General features: G+C 46.1%; 1 protein-coding gene across 1 annotated transcript in view; it reads right to left on the reverse strand.

Annotated features, from left to right (window-relative positions):
* The window catches only part of LOC115458271 (serine protease 55-like), a 71,394-nt gene that overhangs the window by 42,518 nt on the left and 9,149 nt on the right, over positions 1 to 19,727 (reverse strand). Inside the window, exons 2-3 of the mRNA XM_030188135.1 lie at positions 10,361 to 10,565; positions 6,211 to 6,470 (exon numbers count right to left, since the gene is read on the reverse strand). Of these exons, the coding sequence (XP_030043995.1) occupies positions 6,211 to 6,470; positions 10,361 to 10,565 (465 nt within the window). The remainder of the gene's footprint in view (positions 1 to 6,210; positions 6,471 to 10,360; positions 10,566 to 19,727) is intronic.

Raw genomic sequence — 19,727 nt, forward strand, 5'->3', positions numbered from 1 at the left:
AGAAAGCATGGTCAGGGCCACCGAGAGACAGAGACAGGCCCAGGGCAGGGCTGCTGCAGCCGCCACCCCCCACTCAGGCTGCCCATGCCCCACCCCCCACTCAGGCCACACCTGGCCTGCCCCCCCCCCCCCCCCCCAGGTAGCCAGTGCCCTCCCGCTCCCTTACTTCCTGCATCTGCTCTTCCCTCAGTTTGTCACTCTTCTGCTCCTGTATACCGGGACATGGGTTATCGCGTTAATGCAATCACCCGGGTCCAGACACACAGGAACAGGAGAGACTGACTCAAGTCCAAGTACAAGCTGTGTATCTCCCAGGCAACTGCAATCAACTTACAGATTCCCTCAGCCACAAGCTGGACCCTCATGGTATAGTCCCTTAATCCAAATGTCCTAGCCCCCCTCTTTGCCCTCTGGGGGCGGCATCACATCGATCTGTTCACTGCCCTAGAGAATTCATAATACCAGGTCTTCTACTTCACCCACACAGACCCAGAGCCTCCTGTATACCTTTCTTCCTTCTCATAACCAAAACCCTGTGCAAGACTCAAGGGACAGGGCACTACTTATTCTCACAGAGCCACAATGTCCAGGCAGCTCTGGTACCCGCTTCTCCTTTCCACACAAGCGTTTCACGCAATCCAACTCACAATCCAACCGATACTCTTCATCCAGCAGCACAATTCTCTTCTTCACTTGAACCTACCAAGCTTCTCGTTGATTGCATGGTGCTTGAGCGGAACTATGTAGGACACCTGGCTCTAACTTCAGAAGTCAAAGACATCCTTCTGCTGAGCTTGAAAACTCATTACTAAATGATCCTACCAATTCAAGTGGACCTGCTTTAACACATGGGCCCAACCCATGGGCTATGATTCCTTCTCATGCTCCCTACCACACATTCTGACATACATCCTTCAACTTTCCCAGCTGTATCTCAAAACCACCTCAATCTGGACCCTCATGGGATAGTCCCTTAATCCAAATGTCCTAGCCCCCTCTTTGCCCTCTGGGGGATCTGTTCACTGCCCTAGAGAACTCATAATACCAGGTTTTCTACTTCACCCACACAGACCCAGAGCCTCCTGTATGCCTTTCTTCCTTCTCATATCCAAAACCCTATGCAAGACTCGTAATCTGACTTCACTTGGCTGCAATCATCACCTAACATGACCCAATAGACAACAAATCCACTTCTATCTATTCACTCTTCTTCCACTTCATGAGTATTTCAGTGGGTCCCAGGAAACTGCAGTCACCCCTGCTGTCACCCGGGTCATCACCTTTTTCAAAATGGTGCCTGTGACCCCTAGTGGTAGTCTCATGGTGGTACTGCTAGGGTGCATACTTTCATATAAGGAAGTTTCTCCTGAAAAGTTCTAGATAAGTTTTTTCATGTTTAGCAGGTTTTTTAAGTTCTCTTTTAGCCTTCTTTATCAATGATTACATCTAACTTGCCAGTGCTTCTGCTTCCTGTTTTCTTCATTTGGATTCTTTTTTTTCATTTTGTGAAGGATGTTCTTTTGGCTGTAATAGCCTCTTTCACTTCACCTTCTAACCATGCTAGTTATCATTTGATCAAATCCAGTGCATCTTAAGACCAAGCACCAAGGAAGGCCCCCATTTCGTCAATGGTCTCCACTCCTTTTCTTCTGTTTCTTACCTCCCTTCCACTCCTTCACAACCATCCCTTTCCACTGCATCACTCATTCCATAGACCTTCACTCTACCCATCCTTAGCCTTCCATCTTACACTTATCTTTTTGAATATTCCTATAATTGCTATTTAATGTTCAAAGTATAACACAGCCAGAATAAACAAATTAATATACAGGGATGTGAAGATTTATGCAAGGCACTGTAGAAGGATTCTTCTCATGTGAACTAATCTGTTGGTTCAATCCCCTGTTTAAAAACATGGAAGAAGGGAAGGAGGGAGATGGTGTATCTGGGTTAAAAAAAAAGGTTGGACAAGTTCCTGGAGGAAAAATCCATAGTCTGCTATTGAGACAGACATGGGGAAGCAAATACAGTACATGCCATGGGATTTATAGCATAGAATGTTGCCACAATTTGGGTTTCTGCCAGGTACTTGTGACCTGGCTTGACCACTGTTGGATACAGGGCTAGATGGACAATTGGTCTGACCCAGTATGTTCTTATGTCCTGAGTTCCACAGCATTATGTATCAAAGGGGGGTTTCTGTGTGCCTGAGTTGGTAATGCCCAAAGAATAGGAGCTTTGGGACATCAGAATAGACACCAAAGGAGTTTGGGGTCCCCACTTGGGATTCTTGTGGTAGCCACTGCTGTAAAGCAGAACCCAAAATGAGTAGGAGTCAAGAGGAAGGATACAAGCAAGAACAGCTTGAGTAAAGAGATACAATTCCAGGGACTCTTTAAAGGTTGGAAAGTGGAATATGGACCAAAGAGGTATATTTGCCCCTAGAGTAGCAAGGAAAATAGACGTCTCCTGGCCCTTTCTACAACAGGTATGTGAGGACCCAGAGGAACAGAGTTATTTTGAATTGTGGATAATAGTTTTGAAGGAATACGTAGTCTGCTGATTTATTAACGAATGATTCTTAATGTTCTAACAGTTTGTTTGCCAATTTTGATGGTGTTTAATGTGAATGTTGTTACTGTTGGTAATAATGGTATATAAATTTTAAATACAGGTAAAGAAAGGTAAAAAATATTTTTACAAACTGTGTTCTGGAAGAGGTGGAATAAGCAATAAATTGCATCACTACAATAAACTTTGAATTACTATTTTGGAACTCCATCTGAATATCCGTGAGAGTGATTTTGTCTAGGGCTGGGTCATCATTCCAAATGCGGTTTGCAAAACTCTCATTTAGGGTCATGACCTAGACGGGCTGGAAACAGAAACATCATCAGCCTGCACCTCCAGGGGTCACATAGTACATAAGTACATAAGTAATGCCACATTGGGAAAAGACTAAGGGTCCATCGAGCCCAGCATCCTGTCCACGACAGCGGCCAATCCAGGCCAAGGGCACCTGGGGAGCTTCCCAACCGTACAAACATTCTATTCATGTTATTCCCGGAATTGTGGATTTTTCCCAAGTCCATTTAGTAGCTAACCGCCTTCACCACGTTCTCCGGCAACGAATTCCAGAGTTTAATTACGCGTTTAATTACATGTTTTCTGTGTCCATGATAAGTCTAATAAGCTCTGGTCTACAGCAGGACACACTCAGCCAGTCAGGTTTTCAGGATATCCACAATGAATATGCATAAGACAAATTTGCATACACTACCTCCTTTATATGCAAATTTATCTCATGCATATTTATTGTGAGAGAAGAGCATTGGCTCCCAATTTCACATAGAATAACTTTCGAGATTCTTACATAATTCTATAAAGGTTATCATTCTGAGATGCCAATGACTTTATCCCATTTCTTGATAACTTATTTATTACCTAGGCCTCTGAGATCATCGGAACTAAATTTGTTAGTGATACCTTCTTTTAAGTCATTCATGTAGATTTCAATTTATGGTTCCATATTTAGTGCGATGGGTCCTTTGCTATGAAACCATCTACCTAATTAGCTGCATCTAATACCTTTATATTTATAATTTAGGAAACAGTTAAAGGCGTTTTTGTCTACTGATGCCTTTAATGATTAGCATATTTTGAGCAGTGGCTTGATTTTTGTTGGTGTGGCAGACAGAGCAGAAGCCTGAAGCATATGGATAACTCTTTTCTATCTCTTCCTATGACTGGACATTGAAGTAAACTTTCTTCCACTTTTCTTTTAATTATTCCTTTCTTATTCTGTCTTATATTAATTGTAAACTGATGCTAATATTACTAACAGTGGTATATCAAGTTTCAATAAACTAAACATATTCACTTCCAGTCCTCGAGGACTGCAAACAGGTCAGATTTTCAGGCTATCCTTATTGAATATACATGACAGAGATTTTCATATAAAGGAGGTAGTAGGCACGAAAAACTCATGCATATTTATTAGGGATCCTGCTTTTCCCTATTCTGGCCTGACTCCCCTTGTAACTGTTGTCATGAATGTAATTAGTCATTATCTGCTGGATTCTATATAGCATGCCTAGAGATCCACGCTGAAATTGGCATGGATTCTATAACACCTTGTGCAACTTAATTGGCTTAACAGGCTAATTATCCAGTCCTGTATCGGATACATTGAAAATTCTTGGAGTTACCCTAGACCGACATCTCACACTTGATAACCATGTGAAAAATACAACTAAAAAGATGTTCCATTCAATGTGGAAACTAAAAAGGATAAGACCATTCTTCCCAAGGACCATCTTTCGCAACCTGATACATTCACTAGTGCTTAGTCACTTAGATTACTTCAATGCACTTTACGCCGGCTGTAAAGAGCAAATCATCAAGAGATAACCAGATACTGCTGCTGAAAATGTGGGGAGTCCATGAAGCACTCTGAGTACTGGGGTGGTCCAGGTGCAGAGTCGGGGTGGACCTGGATATCTATCTGGCCAAGCAGAACCACAGAAATAGCTGTACTAACTGTAGCCAGATATTTATCTGTGTGTCGGCACAGAAAGAGTAGTGTAGCCAGCAAGGCTCTTCCAGAGACAACAGGAGGATGACTAGGAGGTATAACACTTTACTCTTGAAAGGACCCGACACGACACCGTGTTTCGGCTAAGTGCCTGCATCAGGGGTCTGAAATCAAACATTATGCAATTCAATCTGAGCTGATACATAAACGAGAATAACAAAATATAGAAATAAAAACTGAATATTGGCCACCACCCAAATAACCAGCAGCCATGGAAGACCTGGATACTCAGTGCTGGTGTCTGTATAAGGCTCAGAACTGAATATCCAGTTCTATTTCAACCCACTTTGATCAGCGTTTATAAAAATGTTGACTGTTATTGGGCTGAATACTGTCCTCTGTATTTTTAACCTATTAGTTGTTGATTTTACTAGCACTATTGTAAACCACTTAGGTATTAATTTTGATGGGCAGCTTATCAAATAAAGATAAAACCTGAACAATGACGCATTTGTGGACCTCAAGTACTGAAAGTGATACCAGGGACCTCCCCCAGGCACCTACAGCATCTGTTATCCTCATATTATTTAGACATTTGTAGAACCCCTCTTTGGACACACGAAGTTTGGTTGTCTTATCCATCTCCTGCGAAAAACTGAATCTTTATTAGGCCAACAAAAAAATGATCTAACAATGAAGCTGTACCATGAGTTTTAGAAACCACATCAGTTCCTTCTTCAGATTAGCCACATCTGGGACTTTAGTTCTGCAGAAGGAACTGGCATGATTTGGAGATCTCGGGTGCCACATTATCTTTGGATAATTCTTATATTAGAAGGTCCAACAACACAGCAGATCAAGCCATCCACAAAATCCAAGCAGTGCAAAGGATCAGATCAGAATAAGAAAACTGTTTTCAAACACTTTATTCTTGTGAGTTGTAGAAATAAAACCAAACCAAGCTTCTCCTACTAACCTACAAATGCACTCAATCTGCAGCCCCTCCTTACCTCTCTACCCTCATCTCCCCTTACGTTCCTACCCGTAACCTCCACTCTCAAGACAAATCACTCCTTTCAGTACCCTTCTCCACCACCACCAACTCCAGGCTCCGCCCTTTCTGCCTCGCCTCACCCCATGCTTGGAATAAACTCCCTGAGCCCATACGCCAGGCCCGCTCCTTGCCCATCTTCAAATCCTTGCTCAAAGCCCACCTCTTCAATGTCGCCTTCGGCACCTAACCACTATACCTCTATTCAGGAAATCTAGACTGCCTGAACTTGACATTTCATCCTTTAGATTGTAAGCTCCTTTGAGCAGGGACTGTCCTTCTTTGTTAAACTGTACAGTGCTGCGTAACCCTAGTAGCGTTCTAGAAATGTTAAGTAGTAGTAGTAGTAGTTGTTTGGTTTTATTTCTAGAGCTCACAAGAATAAAGTGTTTGAAAACAATTTTCTTATTCCGATCTACTCCTTTGCACTGTCGTAATTCTTGTATTAGTCCAATAAAATGGATCTCAGCCTTCAGCCAATGCATCAATTTTTGCACTATTTCTTTCGCTGTCAGTTTTAGGATGTTTGAAGACTCCTTGAGGAGCTTAAGGCTTTCTTTTTTTCCCTCATCTGGACTGAACCAATTTTCATCTGTCTATTAGCACTGCCAAACAGTTTACTCACTATAGTTCACTGTTCCCCACCCAACAACATAGCATGTATGCCAGTCGTCGTATTCCAATTCGCCTGCAGCTGGGAGGCAGATGGGTCTTTTCAGCACATTGAACTGTATTGGCTCGATGAGTAGCAGCAGCGCAATGTCATAGTCCAATTTGTTAGGGTCGTACAACGGATGACTGAAGATAGTCTTCACTCTTTTCAATTCCTTCTTTTGCTGGAAGTATGTCACTCCAACTTCCACTTTCACACTATAGGGACTAGAACTGAGAACAAAGAAATTATAAGAGAACATGTGAAGACCAGCTTGTCCATTAGGCAGACCTAGGCGATCACCTAGGATGCAGCAAATTTAGAGGTAGTACCAGAGACTTTGATATACATGAACACAAAATGTTCAACCCAGTGACTATTGATCAGTACCTAAAATCTCAGGTAGCATAAAACAACCCTTTGCTCCCTCCTCTAGCCTCTTTCCTCTCGTAGAGTGTGCAGAGAACTGGGAGTGGGGGTTAGGGACAGAGCACAGCTACGTAGCTACCACTCTGCTTCTTAAATCTAGCCCTTCCCCTTCTGTTTTCGCTTTCTTTCTATATGGAACAGATGGGTAGTAGGGTCGGCCTGTTACTAGATGGACTTGGTGTCTGCCTAGGATGGCAGCATTTGGAGGGTGGTGCCGTGGCAGGAGAGCATCATCTAAGCTTTCCTTCTTTACCCTGGTCCCATATCTAGCATGTTCCTCCTCAGTGGCGTGCAGTGACATTTATAATAGGGTTTTAATATGCCAAATGACAAGAGGGGCTCAGTGACACCAACATTGCACCTCCCAACCTCACAAAAGCAAGAAGCAATCGACTTCCAACAAAATACCACCTGTATCACTTCTCAGTCCGCTTTCCCTTATAAACTGTACCCAACAGCTTCTTTCTCTCCCTGTCTTTTATCCCATGTACTTCCACTCACTCACCTCCTATTCGTTGATAAACACTCCCCCTGCCCCTTATTATGCAGTCCACTTAACTACCTCTCTTCCCCACCCTCTGTCCCGCTACCTTCTCTTCCTCTCCTTTTGTCGTATCCCCTTCTCTCTTCCTAACCCCACCCCACACTCCCCACTCTTCCCTCCTTGTGCCCTTAACTTCCTTCATTCTGCCACACCCCTCTTTCTCCTCCTTTTATCCCACATCCCATCTTTCTTTCCATCCTGCCCCAACCCTAACCCCATCTCTTCCCTTCTTGCCATCCTAAACTCTCCCATCTGTACCCCCAGCCCCTACCCTCTATACCCCTTTTGCCCTATTCCTTCTCTTACCATTCCATGACCCACCCCCCACCCCGCACTCACCTCTTTCTGCCCCACTGCTCCCCTTCCCTCTTTCTGCTTTTGCTCTCTAAACTCCCCTCTCTCCCTTACACCTGACCAGGCCAAAGAAAAAAGAAGGTATTGGACCTAGTAGGTCTCTTCTTCTCCTACCACCATGATGATAACTCAACTTTTCTTCTTTTCCCCTTCAATGATCTGTTGCAGTTGTGGAAGTGGGGGAAGGAGGAAGTGGGGGCGACGGAAAGCTGCAAGGGTAATGCTGCTGCCTCCTGCTGCTTCTTGGAGACTGAGTTGCCTGGAACCAGCAAGGCTTCTGTAGGCAGGCAGAAGGCTCTGCTCCCTTGGTGTGTTCTCTCTCCTGCTCCTGTATGTTGGGACCTGGGTGATTGCATTAACGCAATAGTCTGGGTCCCAGCACACAGGAACAGGAAAGTGACAGACTGAGGGAGGAGAAGATGCAGAAAGGTAGGGGGCAGTAGCCCTGCCCCAGGCCCGGATCTGTCTCTTGGCAGCCCTGTCATAATGAAAGACAGGTGGATGAAGGGGACTGGAACTGGGGGCTGAAAAGGAGGGTAGGTGGGATAAGGGGGCTGGTACTGGAACTGGGGGTTAAAAAGGGGCAGGGGCTGAAACTGTAGGGACTGGGGGCTGAAAAGGGGACAGGGAGAAAGTGGCTGGGGCTGAATCTCGGGACTGGTGGTGGGAGAAAAGATCTGGGGCGGAAACTAGGGGCTGGAACTAAGGGTTGAAAAGAGGGGGCAGAGAGGGAGAGGGAGCAGGGCTGCCGAGAGACTGGGCCGAGCCCGGTACAAGGCCGCCCCCAGGCCCCCGGTCCCGCCCCCACTGCCACACCCCCCCAGGTTGTCGTTGCCCCCCCCCCCCCCCGAGGGGGGCACAGCACCATAGTCCCACCCGCCTCTGCCACCGGGCCGAGCCCCTTCCATCCAAATCCCCGCCAGCACAAGTGCTGTCTTCTGACTCCGGCGTGCGCGGCCCACACAGACGCGCTCCTCTCAGCTGATCTTCACTGCACTCTGCAGGGCTTCTCTGCGTCTGACATCCTGCACGTCAGACGCACAGAAGCCCTGCAGAGTACAGCGAAGATCAGCTGAGAGGAGCGCGTCTGTGTGGGCCACGCACGCCGGAGTCAGAACAGAAGACAGCCCTTCTGCTGGCGGAGGTTCGGGTAGAAGGGGCCCGGTGGCAGTGGCAGGTGGGACTGCGGCGCCGGGCCCCGGGAATTTTGTCCCCCCTGTCCCCCCCTCTCGGCGGCCCTGAGAGGGAGGACAGATCCTGGATGGAAGGGAGAGAGAGGGAGGCAGACCCTGGATGGATGGGAGAGGGAGGGCAATGGTGGATGGAAGGGGCAGAGAGAGAGGGTAAACTCTGGATGAAAGGGGGAGAGAGAGGGGGCAGATGGTGCATGTAAGGGGCAGAGATAGCAGATGCTAGATGGAAGGGATAGAGAGGGAAGATAGTGGTTGGAAGGGGCAGAGGGAGAGAGAGGACAAATGGTGGATGCAAGGAAGAGAGAGGGCAGATGGCCTGAGGGGAAAAGCAGCCGCAGGGGAAGGCCACGTGGCAGAATGAAGAAGAGCGGCCCTAGAGGATGATCTCTTCTGCTGGGGAGTCTTGGGATCCTTGCCAGCCAAGGTACTTAACAGTTGCAGCAGTCGGCAAATGGGGGCCACAGCTGGTAAAAGGTAGGCCTTCCTTTCTCATTTTTTTTTGGGGGGGGGGGGGGGGGAGGCCTTACCCCATCTATTGAGGTGGTGGTGAGGGCTCCAGTGCTAACTGAGCAGCATGTGGAACTACATGATTACCACCAGGTATTGCTGCTTTGTAAAAGGGGTCCTGAGTTTTGCAAGTTAGAGCTGTCCAATTATGTTTTTAGAAGATAGCTTTGGGAGGGGTAATATAAAGCATTTTTCATGGGTAAAGCCTCATTTACTCGTGGAAAGGACTCATAAAATTGTGCAGGGTACATACACACTTGTAAAAAAGTACACTTATCAAAAGGTTTGCAAATGCTTAATGTAGACCATGCAGCATTCCCAATGGTGTAGTTTGGGTGGAGCAGAGGCAGAGTTACAGAGTAACATAGTAGATGATGGCAGAAAAAGACCTGCACGGTCCATCCAGTCTGCCCAACAACATAAACTCATATGTGCTACTTTTTGTGTATACCTTACCTTGATTTGTATCTGTCATTTTCAGGGCACAGACCGTATAAGTCTGCCCAGCTCTATCCTCGCCCCGCCTCCCACCACCGGCTCTGCCACACAATCTCAGTTTGTGATGCATGCCTATATTTTATAAATTACATGGATGCATGCCTAGAATGTAATACACATTTACACTATCTTCAGAGCAGCTGGAAATTTGTGTGTGTGAATATGCATGCTTCTGGGACTGGCTCTAATTGCCTATTTGAATAAAGTAGCTTTTATAAAATAGGCTTTAAACAAGTGTCTTTTTGGACTTTTCACCTAGGCATCCTGTTATAAAATTAGCCCAAATAAGGGCAATTTCCAAAAGTCATTTAACCTGTTTATTCAGATGCTGTTTGCCGCCACCACCACCACCAACCCTCCTCACCTGTTCTTTCTAATGGATAAGCCAGCCCTGCCTCGTGCTGAAAATACCACAGAAGACTCCAGCATAATGCAGAGGCTGACACTGGAGACTATGAAAGGCAGAGATCAGAGTTAGCTGAAAATAGCAAAGGAGACCCAAAAAATTACAGAAGGTATAGGGACTGAAAACGTTAATGAAGGCAGGTGAAATTGCTGAAGACTGGACTATTTGGATGAATGAAGCTGAGCTACTCACTCTATGAAACAGTGTGCAGCTGAAAGGATCCACCAGGCATTCAGGATGGAACCTCCACAGCTATGTTTCCACCGTTCCTGAATACTGATGGTCCAGGGCCATTCCCCAGGGAGAGCTTCATTGCCACCAACAATCCGGGACTCGAAGAAACTGCGACTGGTGTTCTTTGAAGGACGTTTATCATAATCTGCTCGAAAGCCACAGCCTGAAAGAGATGGTTTCTTAGAGTTCAATGTCCCCTTACCCAGGCTTCAGAATTTTTTCATCAGACGTACCCCCCCCCCCCCCCCCAAATTTCCTTCCCAGTATGAACCAGGCCACTATCCTACCCTAGGGTTCTTTGAATGTGGTGCTTCTCCTAGGGTCATCAGACAACTCCTTGTCACCATGGACTAGCCCAGCTGGGCCTGGTTTTACCCTCAGTGTATTTGTGGACTTGTAATTCCACTATCTCTATGAAAGGCAGGATAGCCCAGAGCCCCAATGTGCTAAGTTTGCCAAGATCACATCCCTCTTTTATCCAATAAAGCATTTTCTCTAGAAAAGCACAATTATGCTGTCTTCATTGCTGGCATTAAGCAGTATAGCCAACCTTAGCAAGAATTACATTCTGCAGACCTTAATTGCAGCTGACATAACTTTATCAGAAATAATACTAGAATTGACTATCTGGAGACTGGAGGAGCCAGATTGTGTGTTGCATATCAGAAATGTTATCATATCCATTACGCACCTGCCCAGCATGTCCCGGTAAGCCAAAGCAGGAGGCATTGAGACACTTTCAGCATATATTTCATAGTACGAATCTCTAGGAACAGCAGAAAGGCCTATTGACCCCAGACATGGTCCATGAGCAATCCAGAAATCAGTAGTCGCTGAAAGTAGACTCATGAACTGACTGAGGAGGCAGCTACTGTAACATCACAAAGGCATGTGACATCATAGTGACCCATCCACTGATATTCTGATGGCTCAGCTCAACCAATCCTGCTCATCTACTCCTATTGCAATATATATTGAGACTCAGAGTCCTGCTATACCAGTACTTACTGGAAAGTCAGTGTCAGGTTCTCAGGTTCAGAGCCCACGGGGCCGGGCTCTGGAGCAAACGTGAGCCCTTGGGCTGCTGCCGAGGAGCGACAGCAGCAGGCAAAACCCACCAACCAACACTGGGCAAGCACACCGTTAGGGACTGCAGGCACTGCCCAGCGAACCGGAACACATGGACTGGAATCCCCCGGACTGGAGGACACAGGACTGGAACACTGGACTGCAAGTCTCCGGACTGGAGGACACAGGACTGGAACACACACCGGACTGGAACACACTGGACTGGACCACACAGCTTCACCTGCGCTTAGCTACTAAGCCCCCCAGGAGTTGAGCTCCTGGGTTCGAGTAGCCGACAGGACTTACTGGATACCGGATGACACAGGGACCAGGACTGGAAACAGAAGTGCTCCTAAACCTAAACTGATCTACGTGCTCCCAAGCCCTAAACCAGCAGGAGTGTTCCTAAAAGTAAACTGACAAAAGGACTTCCTAAGCCCTATACTAAACAGGAGCTCCTAAGCCCTGCTCAAGAAAGGGACTTCCTAAGCCCTAAACTAACAGAGCAGGGAACTAAACACAAAGCTAACACAGGTGCTACTAAGCACCAAGCTACAAGCAGAGCTCTACACTAATAAGCTAAACACAAAACTAACAAGCTACCTAAGCACTGCTCTAGCAAGCTAGATACAACTAACAAGGTGCTTCCTAAGCACTACTCTGGCAAGCAACCAGAAGAGCTCCTAGCACTAAAAGGGAAGACAGGGGAGCCACAAGGAAAAAGCAGGGAAGCTAACACATAAGCCAAAAGTGATTCTAAATCACCAAACACCAAAGACTGCAATGCTCCCAATAGCACAAACCCAGAAGTACTTCCAACAGCAAACTCTGCAGTGTTCCTAACAACACCAAACCCTGAAGTACTTCTATCAACAACAGAGCTTCCAAAGCCCTACACACAGCAATGCTTCCAAAACCAAGAGGGAAAAGCAGGAAAGCTAAACAACACAGTCACCAGTGCACACTGCACTAACACTAACCTGGCCCTTAGCAAAAGCAAGCAGGGAAACTAGACACAGTCAGAAGTGCACACTGCACCACCCTACCTAAAGCAAACACCACTGTTGCCAAGGCTCTGAAGGAAACAACACCACTTCCTTATCAAGGCCCACCCTGATGATGTCACACTCCCTAGCCCCAGGCAACAGCACACTGACCCAGAGAGGCCCAACCCACACCAATGCAAAACCGTGAAGCACTTGAAGCCAGTACACCCAAAGAGAGGTAGAGCTAACTCAGTCCACCCACACAGCTGTAGTAAAGAGAAACAATTAACCCCATGCTGCTGGAAGCTGCCAGCACAGAGAGACAGAGCCAGCTCAGATCGGCCAGACAAAAGAAACAGAAGCCAGCTAAGAAGCTGACCCCCAGGAAAGAGGTAAGTTTGAGAGGGGTTCTGACCCCAATCATAACAGCCAGACTGTGACCTGTACCCCCTCCATTCTTAGAACCTTGGCGGCATGTAACTAGATAGGCCCTACTATACTATTACAAATATACTGCCTTGCAAAACTCTTCACTCCATTATTTATTTATTTGTAACATTTGTATCCCACATTTTCCCACCCATTAGGGTCAATGTGGTTTCCAAAATACCATAAAGGCGAAGCCAAGTCTGGTAGGGTAAACAAATATAGATTGAAATAGGGGTCAGGTAAGGTTAGGGTATAAGGTACAATAAGGGTCAACGATAATTAGGAATATATAATGTCCAATACGATCTAAGGTTATATTGTGTTGCAATGTTGAAGCATTTAAGTAGGGTCAGTGGGATAGGCCTTGAAAAACAGGTAAGTCTTTAACGATCTGCTGAAGTTAAGATGGTCGTTTTCACATTCTGTTGTGTAAAAGGTATACAATTAAAAACTCAAAGTAGGAGTTTGTTCCACTGATCTACACACAATCTACTCGACATTTAACATGAAAGAACAATTACAGAAATGATCAAAAAGTAAGAAGAAATAAAAAAAAATGGGTTTCACAAAAGCCTGGGGCTGGCCTCATCCTGATACATGCTGGGTAATGCAGGGGAAGGAAGTGCTCTGGACTAAGAATGAGTCCACATTTAGTAATTTTCCATATAGCCACAATTAAGCCCAAACTCATAGGAGGGTCTGGGATGTTATTTGGTGAGACTATATATTCCCTTGGTTTTGTAGGCAAATTATCTTTTTCCTGAAGCCTGAAGACAGTCTCTACACCCAGAACCCTGAAACCCAGCTTCTGGAAGGTTTGACTCAGCTCTCACACCCGGCTCAGTAACATCCCAGACTCGGTGAGAAACAAATTGCAAAGGTTCCTTTTTCTACCACTCTGGTTTGAATGCTGGGCAAGCCCAAGCCAGTGGGGTATTTGAGCTCACTAGGAGTGGGAGACAAAATAAAAAGATTGGAGGGACCGGACCACTGGGGAGGTCTCCTCACATTAGAGCTGAGGATACGAAGGAGCACTAGTGCCATAAGACTTCTCTTCAGTGTTCACGGAGAAAAATCCTGGAGAAGGACCGCGGTTGGCTGCTGAGGGAGCATCTGGGAATGGAGTGGATACTGCTCCATTTACAGAAGAAGCTGGAGAATCTGGATAAAGGTTGGGGCCGGATGGGATACATCCCAGCATACTGACGGAGCTCAGAGAGGTCCTGGCGGGACCTCTTAAAGATTTATTTAATAGATCTTTAGAGACGGGAGAGGTTCCATGAGATTGGAGATGAGCAGATGTGGTCCCTCTTCACAAAAGTGGAGACAGGGAAGAAATGGGAAACTACAGACTGGTAAGTCTCACGTTGGTGGTAGGGAAAATAATGGAGTCACTGCTGAAAGAAAGGCTAGTTAACTTTCTAGAAGGCGACGGGTTACAGGACCCAAGGCAACATGGCTTTACCAAAGGAAAATCCTGCCAAACGAATCTTATTGACTTCTTTGACTGGGTGACCAAAGAACTGGATGAGGGACGTGCGCTAGATGTAATCTACTTGAACTTCAGCAAAGCCTTTGATACGGTCCCCCACAGAAGACTCGTGAATAAGCTGAAAGGGTTGAACTTAGGACCGAAAGTGGTGAACTGGATAAGAAACTGGTTGACCGACAGGTGGCAGAGGATGGTGGTAAATGGAATCCGCTCGGAGGAAAGGAAGGTGAGCAGTGGAGTTCCTCAGGGTCGGTGCTGGGGCTTATTCTGTTTAATATATTTGTGGGAGATATTGCTGAAGGGAAAATTGAGAAGGGATCTCCGAATGTTAGAAGAATGGTCGAGGGTCTGGCAGTTAAACTTTAATCTTAATCCTAATAGGGGAGATATATATATATATTTTTCAGTGCACCTTTGTAAAAGGGCCCCTAAAAGATTCTCTCGCCCCCCTCTAAAGCCAGATGGGATTCTATAAGGTCTAGCACTTTTTTTCTTTACTTTACCGGCTCTCTGGAATTCCCTACCACAGGATCTCCGATTTGAAACAACTTACTCTGTTTTATTCACAATTAAAGACCCATTTGTTTCAGCAGGCTTTCTATGTTTAGGCCAGGGTTGGCTCTGCAGCAGGAGGTCAGGAATGGATTTATTTGTGTGAATTGAGTTTTATCTGACTTTGATATGAGTATAATCTCTTTGTTTGGATTTCTGTCTTTATGCTTCTTCAATGATTGGGTTAGTGATTGAATTTGGTAAGATAGATATATCACTGACTATGTTTTTGGGTATGTTCTTTGAATAATTGGGAAAGTGTTTGTAAGGTAAGTTAGTTTATTCTTTCCCATCTACAAATGGCGTTCCTTCCTGTTTTTTCTTGTTTTTTAATTTTTTAAAAAATTGTAAACCACTTTAATTTGCGTGCAATTAAGCGAGCAAGTTCAATAAACAATAAAAATGATTCTGAAATTGCAACACTTAAGAAATAAAAATAGCACCTTGCACTCCACAAAATATCAAAAGAGCAGCATAAATTACTGTAAAACTGACATTTTCTGTTCACTACATTAAAAATAAAATTCTTTTTTTTCTACCTTTGCTGTCTGGCCATTTTATTCAAATTTGTGCTAGTCCTGTAGTTTCTGCTTTCCTCTCTCTTTTCTTAATTTTCTTTCCAGGTTCCCCAGTCCATCTGACATGTCTTCAGTTCTCCTATATCCATCTCTGACTTTAATCTTTTCCTTTCGGCTTTCCTCCTTTTATTTTTCTGCCTCTCTACCTTCTATTTACAGCGTTCCATCTCCCTCATCTTATTATTCTCCAATTTTTGCTAACTCTCCCCTTCCAGCATGTTCTCTCTTTCTCTCTCTCTCTCCTCCCCTCTGTTCAGTACCCCATCTCTGTTTTCACTCTTCTGATCACTATCTCCTCTTCTCTTGCCCCTTCCATCCTTCGTATCCTTTCCCCCCCTCTTTCATCCAACAGCTCGTTGCACTCTCTCTACCTGCATTCATTATCTGTCTCTATCACCCTTTTCCCTCCCAGTATCCAGCATCCCTCTATATCCCTCTCATCCCTTCCATATCAAAACCTCCCTTATCTCCTTATTCCTTCCATGTCTAGAACTCCCTTTGCCTTTTTACTGCCCCCCCTTCTCCAGCATCTCCCATTTGTCTTCCTACTAACCCTGTATCTGTTATTTTCCTTCCCTCTACAACACTCATGTTCAGCAGCTTCCTGTGTCCCTTTTTTTTGATCCCTATCTGATCTGGCCTATCTTTTCTCCCCCTCTCCTAAGCCAGCCAGCTATCTTTCCTATCCCATTCCACTACCTCCCCTCTCTTCTCCATCCTAATCCCGTATTGTCCTTCTGTCATTCTACTCTCTCCTGATGACCATTGTCTCCCCTTTTTCCACCTCCATAAACATATTCATTTTTTTCATTCTTCCCTTATTCAGCATTTCCTCTCTCTCCCCCACCTTTGTCTAGCATATCCTTTTTCTTGCCCTCCATCTTCCCCCTTGTCTCCTTACTCCTTCTCCAGTATGTCCAGCATATCACCTATGCCTCACTACCCCCTCCACATGTCCAGCATCTCCCTTGTGTCTTACTACTCCCCGCTCCTGCTCCAGCAACTCCCTTCTGTCTTCATACTCTGCATCCAGCACTTGCTTTGTCACCCTACTCCTTGCAGGATCCAGCAACTGACTGCTATGTCCTTATTTTTTCACCCCCCACCCAGTTCCAATATGTCTTCTCCCCCATGCTAATCCATTATCTCCTTTCTGTCACACTCATTCCTCCTGTGTCTACCATTCCACTTCCCCCTTCCCCACTTCCCTACTTCCCCCTACCCAATCTTCCCCTAGTTGGCTGGCTTTAATCCAGCATCATACCTCACTTTTGTCCCTTGCCTCCTCTGGCACTCAATTGCCATCAGTCCTACCACTCAGCTGCAGTTCCACTAAGTTGAACAGCAGTAAAGGAAACAGAGAGCACGGAGCCTTCCCTCTTGCCTGCACTGCCATTGGCTCTGATGGTCCCGGTCCTGACCATCAAAAACAGGAAGTGACCGTGTTGGAGGAGGAATTGTACTGTAAGAGACAATAGCAGTGCAAGGAAGAGGGAAGGCTCTGGGTTTCTGTTTTCTTTATTGCCATTCGACCTGGTGGGACTGGAGCTGAGTGCTTGGGCTGATGGCAGCCGAATAAGTGTTGGGGCATTTTTTGCACTGAGCTTCGGAGTATATGCCTGGAAATGGGGTGGCAAGCCTTTTTTTGGGGGTGGCACTTGCCCCTCTTGCCACCCCGTAACAATGCCTCTGGCCCCAACCCAGCATGGAGGTGCCATCATCGTTCCCTCTCTCTGCCCTCCCCTAGCAGGTCTGGTATCCTGCTCTTTCTTTGTCCACAGGTCCAGCATCTCCTCTGCCCTGAGGCCTTGAAATCTGCAATGAGCAGCCAGCATAGGCAATAAAGTAGACAGCCTGCCTGTGGCTGGCACCACCAGGCTTTTCCACTGCCATATACCACCCACAGGAAGTGACATCAGAGAGGTGGGACACGGCAGTGAAAAGGCCCTGGAGGTGCTGCCCAGAGGGAGATTGTTTACCTCATTGCATCTGCCAGCTACTCATTGCAGGTTCAAACGTCACCCGGGGGTGGGGGAAGGATACTGGACCTTGGACCTACTAGGGGGTAAAGAGAGTGGCAGAAATACTGGGGAGGTGGGGGGTGCAACATTTTGCTGGCTTCGCTCAATGGTTGCTATGCCCCTGGTAGAGACATCTGACCTACTGCAGAGCATTGGAGCATGATGCAAGAAGGACCCTGTGCAATCCACGGAGAATGCAAGCAATCCGCTGAGCCACGCAGATCTTAAGGTGCACTGTGGTCTGTTGAGCAAAACTAGTCCAGTGCCTGTCACTACTCGTAACAGAGTGTGTGGGAGAAACTCAGCTTCTGCTGATTATTTTGAACTTTTCAAGAGCTGGACTACTGGAGTTCAGACTGCAAGAGTTAAAATGGAGAACTTTGGAGCACACTGTTTTCCCTGAAGGGTGGCCACCTGATGGGGTGAACTCACTGCCCCAGATGTCATCATTGCCACAAACCTACCTCCATTCAGCTGGAGTGCCAGATAGCAATGTACAGAGTCTTTATATGAATCCTATGACGCCACATATTCTGGAGGTGGGGAGAAATTCCTCAGACCCTTTTTCATTTGCAGAGGTGCCCACCAAAGAACAACCAGGAGGACAGACCAAAGGGGGCAAACTAAAAACCTCTGTGGCAGGTGCAGTCAGCGCCGGTATCTCAGTGAAGGTGCTGTCACTGCCAGAAGGCTTGGCAGCCTGTCAATGGTCAGTACTCATCCTAAATAACTTGCTCCAGATGTCCTGGAGAGCAGTGAGCCTCTGAGACCTATGACAGAGCTGCCAAGGGGTCCCAATTTTTGAGAGGGAGATTTTAGTACACGGTCCCAGCCACGCTCCACTCTGCCTTGGCTTTGCCTACTCTACGTGGCCCCACCCCATAGCACACCTCAATCCCATGGCCAGTCCAGAAAATAGTTTATTTACACCAATGACAGCAGGGATGTGAAAGAGGGAGTGTTTCAGGTCACTCTATCACACCCCCTATCCAGCCTCTATTCCCCCCAGGGACATAACGGTGAGGGGGGCTTGGTCCCCCCCCCACTTTGAGCTTAAGTCCACTCCAAAATTGTGGCACTGGTTGAGTCACTGGTGGAGCTGCCCAAGCCCTGCTAGTTGAAGAGGTCCACTGCATGAATCTTTTACCGTGCTGTTTGAGCAGTGCAGCAGTTGGCAACGTACTTCAGCCACCGATGCTGGCCCTCCCGCAAATGCTCAGTTCAGGCACTTGAAGATGGAAAATAAGATGATACCTTTTTATAGTACTAGCCTAATACCCTTTTCAATTAGCTTTCAGAGGCCAAGACCTCCTGCCTCAGGTCAGGTCAGGATAGAATACTGCCGTTATGGTATCCTCTCCTGACCTGAGGAAGGAAGTGTTGGTCTCTGAAGACTAATCAAAAATGTATTAAAATCAGTCCAATATAAAGGTATCACCTCATTTTATATTTTGTGTTTTATTTGCATTTATTAACCTTTATTAACACAGCTACCACATTACTTTATCCTAAATTAAAAATAACATTATTTTCTGTACCTTTGTTGTCTGGCCATTTACTTTTTCTAATTGTGTTGGTCCCAGTCTCTTGATTCTGCTTTCTTTCATCTTCTCTTAACTCTCCTGCCAGGGTTTCCTGCCCATTTGTCATTTTCTCTCCTTTCTTGAATTTATTTTTCTGCTTCTCTCTCTATCAGATTTAATTCATTCTTACTATCCATTCTTTAATGTCCCTCTTTTTACTTCATCTACTTATGGCTTTTTATCTTTTTCTCACCTTTGTTCTCCCCATGCCTCTTCCTCTTGTTCTCCACTCTTTCACTAACTTTATCCTATCCTCTTTCCATCCAGCATCCCCTCTTTCTCTCCCCGTCCTTCCAGTGTCTCCCTCTCTATCTCTCTGCATCCTTCCATCCAGCGTCTCCTCTTTGTCTCCCTATCCTTCCATCCAACATTTTCCCTCTTTCTCTCCCTATCCTTCCATCCAGCATCTTCTCTCTTTCTCTCCTACCCTTCCCTCCAGTGTCTTCCCTCTTTCTCTCCCCATTCTTCCACCCATTTACCCTCTGCCAGTCCTTCCAGCCAGTGTCTCCCCAATCTCCCCTTCCTTCTAGCAAGTTCTCTATACCCTTTTCCATTCAGCTTGTCCAGTGTCTCCCCTCTCTATCCCCTACCCTTCCATCTAGTGTCTTCCCTCTTT

The sequence above is a fragment of the Microcaecilia unicolor genome, chromosome 14, assembly GCF_901765095.1.
Source record: "Microcaecilia unicolor chromosome 14, aMicUni1.1, whole genome shotgun sequence".
NCBI classification, from domain to species: domain Eukaryota; kingdom Metazoa; phylum Chordata; class Amphibia; order Gymnophiona; family Siphonopidae; genus Microcaecilia; species Microcaecilia unicolor.